The 13661-nt window shown below is 42.1% G+C and overlaps 2 protein-coding genes and 1 long non-coding RNA gene across 13 annotated transcripts in view; 1 reads left to right on the forward strand and 2 right to left on the reverse strand.

Moving 5' to 3' along the window:
• Positions 1–13661, reverse strand: part of LOC308588810 (uncharacterized protein) — a 218927-nt gene that overhangs the window by 103319 nt on the left and 101947 nt on the right. The window lies entirely within an intron of this gene.
• LOC308588833 overlaps positions 1–13661 on the reverse strand; it is a 127399-nt gene that overhangs the window by 90642 nt on the left and 23096 nt on the right. The gene's annotated exons all lie outside the window — the stretch shown is intronic.
• Positions 1–13661, forward strand: part of LOC308588706 (uncharacterized protein) — a 196808-nt gene that overhangs the window by 13253 nt on the left and 169894 nt on the right. The window contains exons 3-5 of one of the 11 annotated variants that reach the window (XM_081197297.1): positions 2141–2222; positions 2507–2589; positions 3526–3652. The exons of 3 other annotated variants lie outside the window; for them this stretch is intronic. In XM_081197297.1, the coding sequence (XP_081053423.1) occupies positions 2141–2222; positions 2507–2589; positions 3526–3652 (292 nt within the window). Of the gene's footprint in view, positions 1–103; positions 289–1451; positions 1945–2140; positions 2405–2506; positions 2590–3525; positions 3653–13661 lie in introns of those variants that run through there. 7 more of the 11 variants (XM_081197307.1, XM_081197298.1, XM_081197308.1 and 4 more) reach the window with 7 other exon arrangements.

A 13661-nucleotide genomic window follows, 5' to 3' on the forward strand; every position in this document is an offset into this window, starting at 1 on the left:
GAGCCTCGCGCTCCAAAAGGATATCTGGGCATTGGCGTAGCCAGGGGGGCAGATGCCCCCCTTAATCCATAAAAAATAATAAGAATCTGAGGTTCTGCCAAGCGAGAGAGGGCTGAGCTGGAGGGACTCGGCTTGGCAAGGGTTAAAGGGAATTGAGCTGCCTTCCTAGAGAGGCCAGGAAGCAAGGGGGGCCAGGTCCTCCAGAGCCAAGGCCCCTCCCTCCCAGTCCTTCCCTTGCTTTGGGGTCTCTCCTGCAAGGGCTGCCTCGCTGTCCCCTCCTGGGATCTGGTGAGTCTCCTCTCTCTCCCCCCAGAGGGTGCAGTGGGGAGACGGGGGGGGGGGTCCCAGGGCTGCAGCAGGGGAGGGTGCCTGGGGGGCCTGATCCGGGAGGGGCCAGGTCTGCCACGCTCTCCTTCCTGGAGATCAGAGGATCCCAAACTCACTTGGCCCTCCGCCCCCCCCCCCCTTCAGAAAAGATCTCCCTTCTTTAAAGAAAGGAGTCCCTGGGACTTTAACTCTGTGTGACATCGCTCAGCCTCATTGCACAACAGAGGAAACATGTGCAAATGGTTTTCCAAAGCTGGACGAGGAGGTGGACAAGCCCCTCCCCCCAAAAAAAGAAAACACGTGGAGGAAGGGAGGAAAAGTGGGGGAGAAAGGCCAGGAACAAAGAGAGGGATCCCAGTCCATAGTCTGGCTGCTGCATTGAGGACCAGTTTCCCAGTCGTCTCCCAGGGCAGCTCCCCACGGAGGCCACTGCAGCAATCCCCTCGCACCCAGAGCATGGCATCCCAGGACCACATCCTCTCTGTCCCAAAGGGATTGTTGCTGGCAAATCAGCCGGAAATGGGCGCTGCTACTCACCAAGCCTCCAGGGACCTTGGCATCAATGGCTGTGTGTGTGTTAAGCTATCTAACAGAATAATAATAATAATAATAGTAACAATAATAATTAATTACCCGCCTAAATTTCAAAGGAGGTGTCTTTGGCCCTGCCCACTTGGCCTCAGGGGGTTGGCCAGATACATACCTGGCCCTCAGAGCAAAGAAAAAGGGACCCCGCCCCAGAAGTCTATTCTGAGAGTGGCAGAGAGTCCAAGTGCAAGAAAAGGAGACAGAAGCAGCGCAGTGGGTATAGGTGTGGGGGGCAACTCCTGAGGACCCCCACTAGAACCAAGCATCCATTTTTCACAAGATAGAAACGACTCGTTTGTCAGTAGGTTCCGACGTCATCAATTGACTGGAAGGATGGAGAAACCAGGTTGATTAATCTCTCAGAAATCCCTTCAGTTGCCTCCACATTTTGCATTGCTAGAAGGCTAGAGACTTGTTTCTTCTCTTTCAAAAAGCTAGCTCATGGTCTGGGATGTGGTGCAGTCGTGCTTGCTCAGGGAACCATTTCCCCCCCTGTCCTACAAATTCTGTAACAGAACAATGTATTTGCTTTGTAGGATTTGCTAGAGCTTCTCATTTAGACGGGCAGAACTTGTCAGAAGACCAAAGGGTTCCTTCCGATCTCTCAGAGGCTTCCTGAGAGCACAGATGGAGGAGCAAGACTCGGCTGGCCCTGAAGCAGGAAGAGACCATGCCAGCCAAACTGGGAGCAGTGGAGAATTCTGGGAAAACTCTGTGCAGAAGATTCTGGGTGAGGAAGACACCCTCCCCTCAGAGGTGCAGAGCCAGCAGTTGAGGCAGTTCTGCTGCCAGGAGGCCAAAGGACCCCGAGAGGTTTGCAGCCGAATCTACCACCTTGACCATCAGTGGCTGAAACCAGAAAGGCACACGAAAGCTGAGATGCTGGACCTGGTGATCTTGGAGCAGTTCCTGGCTGTCCTTCCCCCGGAGATGGAGAGTTGGGTGAGGGAATGCGGAGCGGAGACCAGTTCCCAGGCGGTGGCCCTGGCCGAAGGTTTCCTCCTGAGTCAGGCAGAGGAGAGAAAACAGGTGAGAGAGACTTTCCTCTGGATACTCCCAAGGGGCTCCAAAGAGGACGGAGAACATCCCATAATGGTCTGCTGATGGCCCATCCTATTTCTGGGAAAGCATCCATGGAATGAGATCTCACACCCTTCAAGTCTTTGTCATTCTCTTTCTAATATTTCTCCCCATTCTCTGGTTTGAATCATTGTGGTTTTTTCAGGGAAAGGATCTCTTTGCAGAAATGGACCCAGATTCCTGTGAGGCAGAGAGGCCTCCGTTGGACACCAGAGAGAGGCCACTGGGTAAGGAGGAAGGTGGTTTTTCTCCGTTTGGTCTCATTCTGTTGGTTTTCCAACTCATCTGTGAGTTGTTTTCATCTTGTTTTGGGGGGAGATAGTTGGGAACAAGGGTCCAGAGGAGGGGAGATGTATTTCTGCACAACTAACATATGAAATGGGCACAAACGTCCAAATGCTCTCAGTAGGTAAGGCTTTCTCAAAAGCCCATCTGTAGTAAGAGATGCCGTGTTTCACCTGTGAGAGAAGCAGACACTCCTGGCGTCATGCTTACCTTTTGTCTCTTGCAGATGGCAGAATGATGCCGGCAAGACCTCCTGATCCGTCTTTTCATGGGGGCAGAAGGGAAGTAGCAGCTGTGGAACCAGATCAGGTCAGGGGAAGCTGTCTTGGGGGGGCAGAGGCCGAGGGATGGAGCAATGTCATGGACTGGTTGGGGACAGAGGAATGGTGGGAGGATGCACCTGGGGAACCAGGAAGGAAGATTGCTGAGATTGCTGAGAGCCCAAGAAGTGGAGGTAGAAGAAGGATGGGTGGTCAGAGGGGGAAGAGGGAGAAGGCTGGGAAGAGGAGGTGTCAGAAGCTGAAGGGGTTACAGGGGTTATTGAGCTGGGAGACACTGTGGCAGAATGCAGTGCAGAATCAGAGGCAGAAGAGGAAGGAGGCAAGTGGGAGAGGAAGGTCGAGAGGCTGTTTTGAGTCAGGAGAAGGAGGAGCCACCGGTGGCTCCCTCTCCTTTTGCCAGAAGCCACCCTCCCTGCTTGTCTCTCAGAGCCTGCAATGCAGGAATCTCTGCTAGATCATCCAAGACAGATGGCCATTCAAAATAGGCTTATTTTATTTCTAGATTGATCACTGAATGCTAAAATTGTTTTCTAAGCAGTAGACAAATGAGAACAAATAGTGGCCTGGATTCACCTAACCAGCCCCATCGGATGCAAATGGGGCCTGCCTCCCATTCCTCCCCCTCTCCATGCCCCTATGGACCCCTGGAATTTGGCTCTAGGGCATTGGGAGGGAACTCCCCAGAACAGCTCACGAGAAGAGAATGTGGATCCTTCCATTGGGGAAACTGGAATGCTAGCCTAGGCAGAATGACTTGAATAACACAAGGTGGAGTACCACCTATTTGAACAAAGATGAACACCCATAATTAAAATGCAGAATAAAATAAGCATCCATAAATAAAATGTGCAGCAAAGCAATCCTATTGAAACAACACCGCAATGTACAGGAAGGAAACCACAGAGCATTGTGTAGCAGATCATATTTCTGCTGTCTCAGGAGGACATTTCCCTTTTTCTTTTAGGGTCCAGTGTGCTTTGAAGATGTCGCTGTTTGTTTCACGGACGAGGAGTGGGCGTTGCTGGATCCTGACCAGAGAGCTCTGCATAAGGACGTCATGGAGGAGAATTGTGGGATTGTGGCCTCTCTTGGTAAGGCTCCCTGTGGGATCGTCATATCTGCCTGGAAATTCAAAAAATACCTCTATGGACCAACCTCATATATTTTCACAGAGCTCAATAATGACCCCTATAACACCTGGGAACCTAACACCCCCACAAGAAAGAGTAACTTACAGTCTTTTCTTTGAACAATCTTCCTCAAATTATTGCTTTTTCTACCACGATTGGGCTGGTCTCAACTGCCCAGGCCATCTTAAATGTCAGCTTCAGAATTCTTAGGAAAGATAAGTAGCTTCAGGTTTTCTGCTTTTGTTTTTGCTGCTATCAATCTTGGGTTGACCAAAGAGACGACTGACATTGGAGATGGAGGGGATGCCATGACTGGGCCAAACAAAATTCATCCCAGAGAAGAGATAGGCTTATTGAATCTCAGGAAAAGTAGCAGTGGTGATGATGATGATGATGATGATGATACAGTGGTACCTCGGTTTACAAACTTTCCGGAACAGGACTATTCTTAAATCAAGGTACCACTGTAGTAATAATAATAATTTATATTTATACCCTGCCCATCTGGCTGGGTTGCCCCAGCCACTCTGGGCAGCTTCCAACACACATATAAACATGAAACATAAATAATAATAATCTGATTCCATATAAAAGAACATTAACTTTAAAATGAACAACTTCTCCTAGTGGCCGAAATTGTGGAAACCTTTTGTGAAAAGTATATTTCTGAGGTTTGATGGCTCATAACACTACTTTTGTGTGGAGTAATACCATAAAATTATATAGCAATGGAAAGATAATTTAATGAAGAATGTAATGCGATGACTTTTATGAAGGAGTATTTATTAGAACAGCACTCATAAAGAAAAAACGCGAAACCTTTGGTAACCATTGGTAACCTTTAGCTTTAATTACGGCCTTACAACACCTTCCCATGAAGTGAACCAAGTTTTTAGTTCTGCAGCTGTAATAATGTGAAACCAAGACTGAATTATTGCCTATGTTAATTGGGCTTTATTGCTGGGTTGCCTCTTATTAACAAGTTTCTTTAGTCGGCTCCAAAGATTTCTGATTGGGTTAAAGTGTGGGCTATTCCCAGGCCATTCCAGCAGTGGAATAGGATTATCTTGAATGATAATGCTCCTTTGGCACACAGCAGCAACATGACATAGAGCTGAATCCTGTTGAAAATATAAAAATGCTTCGGTATCTGGGAGATGATCACCTGCGGAACACTTCAGTTTGGGCTCATATATTTCGTTTATGCATTTTTCCACATTTATATTCCCATTAATGACGCAAATTCTGCCCACACCTTTTGCTGCCGTGCAACCCCAGATCATCACACTGTCTGGGTGTTTCACGGTCAGTGTAATGCAAGTAGGATGTAAATGTTATCTGATTCTTCTCCTCGGGTATTTCATGCCATCACTACCAAGCAAGGAGATTTGGGTCTCATCGCTCCAAATAACACCGCCCCATTGTTCCACTGTCCAGTTAACATGGGTTTCATCTTTTCAACCTTTGCTTGAGAGATAACAATGGCTTTTTCTTAGAATTCTAATTTAGACCAGTCCTTGCACTCAACTTCCCATTACATTGCACCATGTCATCTTGTATACACCCAGATGATTTTCTTCTGTCATGTAGGCACAGTCTCTCCACTCGTCCATCGTCACTTTTGTAGTGACTGAGTCTCCTTATACCTCTTCAAAAATATAGAAATGCCAACTTTGGTTAAGTTTTCCCCAATCTCTCTTCTAATTTCTTCATAACTGTAGCCTTGCTCACTTAATAGTACAATCTTACATCACTTTCTGGGGACCACTCAACTCCTTGTGCCATTTCTATAATTTTATTATGTCTTACACCCTCACTAAATGAAAGAACACAAAAAACCAACCAACTTGATAGCAATCACATAACACACTGACAAAAGTCAACCAAAGCAAGTTGTGCTTCCTTTTTCTGGTTATTTGGCTATAACGTTTGATAGAATACGGGTAATTGAACAAACTTTCTTGGATTGCATTCTTGATTGCATTCTTGATCGAATTATCTTTCCATTGATATATAATTTTATGACAGTATTCCAAATGAAGTGGTGTTATAAGCCATAAAAACTCTGAAATACACTTTTTTCCAAAAGTCTTTCACAATTTTGACCACTGCTTTATATAAACAAAGCAACATTCAACAACTCATCCGAATCTCATATTAAACAAACAACACAGGTAATGAACACACACGCAACTCCCTTCAGTTCTTCTCCATTTGTTCCTGAGGCTCAAATCCCTTTTTGTCCCCAATGCAGATTGTGATGAATTGGAAATCGAGAACAAAGGTGACCACGATAAAATCCCCAGAGAGGAGAAGCCACAAAAAAATTTGGAGTATGGAGAAAGCTGCAGTCAGAGCTCCAATTCCACTTCCCATCAACAAAATCTCATTGAAAAGAAACTCTATCAGTGCATGGGATGTGGTAAGAGCTTCACTCATAGCTCCTCTCTCACTTCCCATCAAAGAATTCATGCAGGGGAGAAACCCTATCAGTGTGAGGAATGCGGAAAGAGCTTCAGTCACAGCCACAATCTCACTTCACATCAAAGAATTCATACAGGGGAGAAACCCTATCAGTGTGTGGAATGTGGAAAGAGCTTCACTCAGAGCTCCACTCTCACTTCCCATCAAAGAATTCATACAGGGGAGAAACCCTATCAGTGTGTGGAATGTGGAAAGAGCTTCACTGATAGCTCCTCTCTCACTTCCCATCAAAGAATTCATACAGGGGAGAAACCCTATCAGTGTGTGGAATGTGGAAAGAGCTTCACTGATAGCTCCTCTCTCACTTCCCATCAAAGAATTCATACAGGAGAGAAACCCTATCAGTGTGTGGAATGTGGAAAGCGCTTCAGTCGGAGCTCCAATCTCACTTCCCATCAAAGAATTCATACAGGAGAGAAACCCTATCAGTGTGTGGAATGTGGAACAAGTTTCAGTCAGAGCTCCCATCTCACTTCCCATCGAAGAATTCATACAGGAGAGAAACCCTATCAGTGTGTGGAATGTGGAAAGAGCTTCACTGATAGCTACTCTCTCACTTCCCATCAAAGGATTCATACAGGGGAGAAACCCTATCAGTGTGTGGAATGTGGAAAGAGCTTCAGGAACAGCTCCAATCTCACTCAGCATCAGAGAATTCATACAGGGGAGAAGCCCTATCAGTGTGTAGAATGTGGAAAGAGCTTCATTCAGAGCTCCTCTCTCACTTCCCATCGAAGAATTCATACAGGGGAGAAACCCTATCAGTGTGTGGAATGTGGAAAGCGCTTCAGTCGGAGCTCCTGTCTCACTTCCCATCAAAGAATTCATACAGGGGAGAAACCCTATCAGTGTGTGGAATGTGGAAAAAGCTTCACTGATAGCTCTAAACTCACCTCCCACCAAATAATCCATACAAAGGTCGTAAAAGTCGTTATACAGCTTTAGGAGCCAGGCAAATCCGCACCTTTTTAACCAGGCCTTTTTCTTATTGACATCTAATGCTATTTTAACACGTGATGTTTTGTGTTTTTATGTTGTGTTTTTATGTTCTAAGCATTCTGAGACTTGTGGGTGTAGGGAATACAGCCACTCTTAAATTCCTAGGGGTCTTTGCCCCCCATAAAATATATGTGTTTGCTTGGTACATTTATATGCCTTCGTGTAAATCTTAAGAGACTTGCATGTCAGGCCTCTTAAGGCTATTTGCAAGTGTAGCAGTGCACATAGCTGGACATAGGATATCACATAAAAAATAACACATTGCATTTTGTACTACATTACTTGTGGCATACTTGCAGTTTGGGAGAAACATTCTCTTTTTTTTTAAAGAAAAATTTATTAAAGTTTTAAAGCATGAATACAAAAACACATGGAAAAGGAAAATACATAAAAAACAAAAACTACATGAAAAGAAAAAAAAATAAAAATAAAAAATACAACATACAAAAGACAAAGAAAAAATAAGAAAAAGTTAAAAAATCCGTTTTTCATAACTTTAAACTCCTTTCCTTGTTTCTTTGACCTCCTCACACCTCCCCTTTTTGTATTCCCATTTACATAATCAGGTCAGCAAATCCTTACCCTCTTTCATTTACCTTAACTCTATATCTTAACATTTTATAACTCTGTTTTCATCCATTATCAATTCATTTTTGCATATTCTTATTAACTTTGTTGCTAATACCACTTATTTTCAATCCAACATCATTTTAACATTCATTAATTTTACAGTGTTTCTGCAGATAGTCTTTAAATTTCTTCCAATCTTCTTCCACCAACTCTTCTCCCAGGTCTCGGATTCTGCCAGTCATTTCCGCCAATTCCATGTAGTCCATCACCTTCATCTGCCATTCTTCCAGGGTGGGTAGATCTTGTGTCTTCCAGTACTTTGCAATAAGTATTCTTGCTGTTGTTGTTGCGTACATAAAGTTCTGTACTTCTTTGTCACCAATTGGCCGACTATGCCCAGGAGAAAGGCCTCTGGTTTCTTCAGGAAGGTATATTTAAATACCTTTTTCATTTCATTATATATCATCTCCCAGAAAGCCTTAATCTTTGGGCACGTCCACCAAAGGTGAAAGAATGTACCTTCATTTTCTTTACATTTCCAACATTTGTTATCGGGCAAATGATATATTTTTGCAAGCTTGACTGGTGTCATGTACCACCTATATATCATTTTCATAATATTCTCTCTTAAGGCATTACATGCCGTAAATTTCATACCGGTGGTCCCCAACTGTTCCCAGTCAGCAAACATAATGTTATGTCCAACGTCTTGTGCCCATTTAATCACAGCAGATTTAACCATTTCATCCTGCGTATTCCATTTTAACAGCAAGTTATACATTCTTGAAAGTATCTTAGTTTTGGGATCTAACAGTTCTGTTTCCAATTTTGGTTTTTCCACCTGGAAGCCAATTTTTTTATCCAAATTGTAGGCCTCTCTTATTTGATAATAATGTAGCCAGTCTCGCACTTTATCTTTTAATTTCTCAAAACTCTGCAATTTCAATTTATCTCCATCTTGTTCCAAAATTTCCCAATATTTCGGCCAATTGGCCTCCATATTGAGCTTTTTCTGAGCCTTTGCTTCCATTGGTGACAACCACCTTGGGGTTTTAATTTCCAATAGGTCTTTATATCTTATCCAGACATTAAACAATGCTTTCCTGACAATATGGTTTTTAAATGCTTTATGTGCTTTAACCTTGTCGTACCACAAATATGCATGCCACCCAAAAACATTGCTGAAACCTTCTAAGTCCAAAATGTCTGTTCTCAAGAAGCAGCCAATCTTTCAACCAGCAGAATGCTGCTGATTCATAGTAAAGTTTAAGGTCTGGGCTTCCGGTTTGACCCGCGGAAAGTGAGGAAGCACGGAAAACCTCGTCAGGGGTTTTCCTGCAGCACAGGGGCTTGGGGGAGCCACCAGGCACAGTGCACCCCCAGAAATCTCAGGGGGGGGGAACCCTTGAGGGATAGGCAACCCGGCAGCGGAGGTGCGGTTTCGTGGTTTTCTCGGGTTTCTTTCTTGGAAGAGCTTGAGGACGGCGAGACTGCAAACACAAGCGGGAGAGCACCGACCCTGTGTTGCAATGCCTGCAGCTTCCCCTAAGAAGCGTGATGGATCTCCAGAAAGATAAGAATAGAACCCTTGGTGAAGAGGAAGATTTATCCTTTAATACCTGGAAGTTTGGACCAAGCGGTTCTTGGATGCTTTAAGATTGAAAATAGGGACTTCATCCCGGTTGATGGGAAAATGGCGCAGGAAACAAAGTTGCAAGAAAGAGAAAGGAAGTAACTTAGCACCTATTTGAGTGAGTACAAAACAATTAAAGCCCACAGCTTTTCTTTTCTCGCTGTGGCAGATTAAAATGCAAAGTACAAAGTAACCTACAAAGAACTGAGTAGAGACTTTGAATACCCTGGGGCTAGAAAGTTAAAAGTTAAAGAGTAACTGCACTCAGTCATTTATGGTGATTAGCAGCCAGAAGGCTGTAAAAAGAGCTGTAAAAAGACTTGATAAGGCTTTAAGGGGACTGAAAAGGACGATTGTATGAAAACCTCACCCCCTTTCTTTTCGGTTGATTGCAAGAGTGTATTTTTAGAAGGGGCTGGTACAAGATACGTGGAGGAGTGGCAAGGGAGTAAGGAAGGAGATATCCAAGAAACATTCAAACTAAAACCAGCATTACTCCTCTACTTCCACCTCGGCATATTAAGCGAAGAAGTGACCATTCTTTCGTCTCCTCACGTATCAGCTGCTTTGTATTTGGAAACCTCATTTAACCCTCTCTAACTGAATAGAGCAACCGAGTAGATTAAAGGACATGGGGACTATTTAAATCATACTCGCTCTTTGTTCATGCTATTTTGCTATAGTTTGCTATATATTTTGCTATAGCTTGTTCCTCGGAGGATCTCTTCATAATTGCTGAAATGATAGAGACTGGTTCTGCAAGGGATATCCTGACGTAGATTGAGTCTGGAAGGAGAGAGAAGATTCTAGATTCTGTCCCCAGTGGAGAAGAGTGAATACTACATTAGCCTTTTGCTTTAAGCTTTAACACTTTGAATTCACCTTTCTTACCACAACTTAATAATTTCCCTCTTCTAAGTGTTTTTTGTTGCTGTTGTGGTTGGTTTTGTTGTTGTTGTTTGTTGTTGTTTTTTGAAGTTGGCAAAGGGGCATGGACTTTGGAGCCATACAAGGCCTTTGAACTTAACTAAGGAACTTTAATTGGGATGACTTTTAAATAATTTGATTTTTCTTATAAACTAAATTACGACTTTACCTCTTGGGGGCATAATCATTGTGGAAGCATTTAGTGGAATTGAGCTAGCAAGTAGCAGAAAACACCAGAACTGCTTAGAACTGTTTTGGATCGTACAGAACTACTTAACACTTATTCGTCTTCCACAGGAGCATTTGATAACCATGTCCTCTAGTTAAGAACATTACCCTCCCCCCGTCCTCTGTTTCTCTTTCCTTCTTTCTCCTTTCATTTATGTATATTTGGAAATTCCAGTGACAGCAACCACTTTGTGGACCCATAGAAGAAATTTAGATACAGTTTATAGATATATGATGTTTACTAGTTAGAATTGATAAGTCTGGACCCAATTCTTGGGGACAAAGACCCTTTCTCAGGTTGAAATACTGGGGGACTGCATTGGAAGGTTGAAACACTGGGGAACTACATTGAAAGGTACAGGACCTAAAAGGAGTAGGAGGGAAAGACTGTGCGCCCTTTAAGGGAGAGAGTAGGGAACAAAATCAAGAATTTTGAGAAAATAACTTAAAATGTCGGGGGGAAATGGGAAAAAGGTAGCAGGGACCCCTGGGGAAAGGAAAGTATCCAGGCAGGAGGAAATCAAAGATTTAGATATCTTGTGGTTAAAGATAAAAGAGGAATTTAAACAAAGGGAAGAACACATGGAAAATAAGTTAGGAGAGGTACAGGAGAGGATAGATAAGAAAATAGAAGGGGCTGTAGGAGAGCTCTCAAGTAAAATTCAAGATTTGACAATGAGGTCAAAATCAATGGAAGAAACAAATAGGAAAACTCAAAAGGAACTGAGGGAACAAAAGAAAGAGACAGAAAAAATAAAGGAGGAAATAAGAGAATGGAACAATAGACAAGACCAACTGTCAGATAGTCTAGCCATGGTAGAATTGCGGCAGAAACAGCTTAATTTAAAATTTAAAGGAGTTCCCGAAGAGGCAAATGAAAATGTGAGAGGAAAAATGATTAGAGAACTCTCGAAATGGTTAGACGTAGAAGAAGAGGAAGTGGCCGATAGGATAGATAAGGCATTCAGAATTAGAGGGGAAATGCAGCAAGCAAAATAAAAAAAACTGGCTGGTGACTGTTTAGTGGTCTTCAATTCAATTGAGATGAAAAATATGATTCTAAAATTGAGCTATAAAAAAGAACTAATAATTGAAGGAAGACCTATTGTTATTTATAAAGAAATTCCAATCAGGCTTCTACGCAAAAGGGATGGATACAGACAAATAGCAAGTGTCTTGAGAAGGAATGCCATATCTTATAGATGGGAATTCCCAGAGGGGGTCACCTTCTATTACAAGGATAAGAGATTCAAACTGATGAGCACCCAAGAAGCTGATAAATTCCTGAGAAGATATGAGAAAGAACTTGGGAGGATAGAAGAAAGGGCAGAAGAGGGAGAGAGACTTACAGAGGAAAGGGAAAGGAAGAGAAGGAAAGAGAGGGGAAGGAGAGGGGAGAGAGAGGGAAAGAAGAGGAGGAAGTGGAAGAAGAAGAGGAGGTAGCTTTGGGAGGAGAAGGAGAGGAAGAAAATGAGAAAGAAACTACAAAGAACAGGAAAATTAGATCATAAGTTGACTCATAAGTGCAACACAAAGAAAAAATAAACATATATGGTCATGACTCTTAAAGTCTTATCTTGGAATGTTAACGGTCTAAATGATAAATCTAAAAGGAATAAAATCTTCAAGGTCCTGACGAAAAAGAATGTTCATGTGATATGCTGTCAGGAAACACATGTGGCTAAAAAACACAAACATATCCTGATAAATAAGAAGTTGGGGTGGAATTTATTAATTCAGATGTAGACAAAAAAAGAGGAGTGGTGATATTTGCAAAAGAAAAAGGGGAGCCCAAATTAATATGCAAAGTTGAGGAAGAGAGAATTGTGGGAATACAGATCAATCATCAGGGAGAAAAACTAAATGTGGTAAATGTTTATGCCCCAAATACGAATAAGGCAGAATTTTTTAAAAAACTAGAACAAATTTTATTGGATTTAGAGCCTCATAAACTGATCTATTAGGTGATTTAAATGGTGTGCCAATACCAGAGTTAGACAGAAGTGCAAAAAAGAAAAAATTGAACCAAGGAAAATTACCAAAAACATTCAAAAATATTGAAGAAAATTTAGATTTGACAGACATCTGGAGACATAAAAACCCACTGACAAAACAATTTACATACTTTTCAGAGCCGCATCAGAGTTGGGGTAGAATAGATCAGATTTGGTTATCAAGGGAATTAGTAGCAAGAGTTGAAAAATGTGACATACACCCCAGAACTCTTTCTGATCACAACTCAATTTTCCTGGAAATTAATTCTGGAGTCCAGAGCGTGTATAGATGGAGAATGAATGAATATCTATTTGGAAATGAGGAAGTAATTGAGAAAGCAAAAAAAACTTTAAAAGATTTTTTTGACTTAAACCTTAATAAAGAAACAAATATCGACATAGTATGGGACGCTAGTAAGGCGGTGCTAAGAGGTTTTCTAATCCAACAAAATAGTTATAGAAAAAAGATAAGAGAACAAAAGAAAGATGAAATTCTGATCAAACTAAGAGAATGTGAGAAAAAATTAATAAACCCTAATGATGAGCAGATAATTCAAACATCCAAATTTCTACAATCACAATACTCAATGCTAATTAATCAAGAAGTTGAATGGAGAATTAAATTAATGAGGCAAAAACTCTTTGAATCAGCAAATAAAACGGGGAAATTCCTGGCCTGGCAACTACGAAAAAGGAAAAAACAAAGTGTGATTAACAAGATAAAAGTTGAAGAAAGGTTTGTAGAAGATCCAAATGAAATAAAGAAAAATTTTCTAGCTTTTTTTGAAAAACTTTATCAGAAAGAAGAGGAAGACACAATAGAAATAGGAAAATATTTAGAAAATAGCAGAATAACAACTATAACGGAGGAAGAGAAAACACAATTGAATAATTGCATAACAGTAGAGGAAGTTCAGGAAGCAATAAAGAAAATGAAATTAGGGAAGGCACCGGGCCCAGATGGTCTATCGGCCAAATATTACAAAGTCCTCGAGGAAGACTTAGCCCCAGTACTATGTGAGGTAATGAATAATATTCTACAAGGAGGGAAGATCCCAGACTCCTGGAAGGATGCTCACATAACACTGATACCTAAAGCGGACTCAGACAAATTAAATGTAAAAAATTACAGACC

This window comes from Podarcis bocagei (assembly GCF_964188305.1).
Source record: "Podarcis bocagei genome assembly, chromosome: 6".
Lineage (NCBI taxonomy): Eukaryota > Metazoa > Chordata > Lepidosauria > Squamata > Lacertidae > Podarcis > Podarcis bocagei.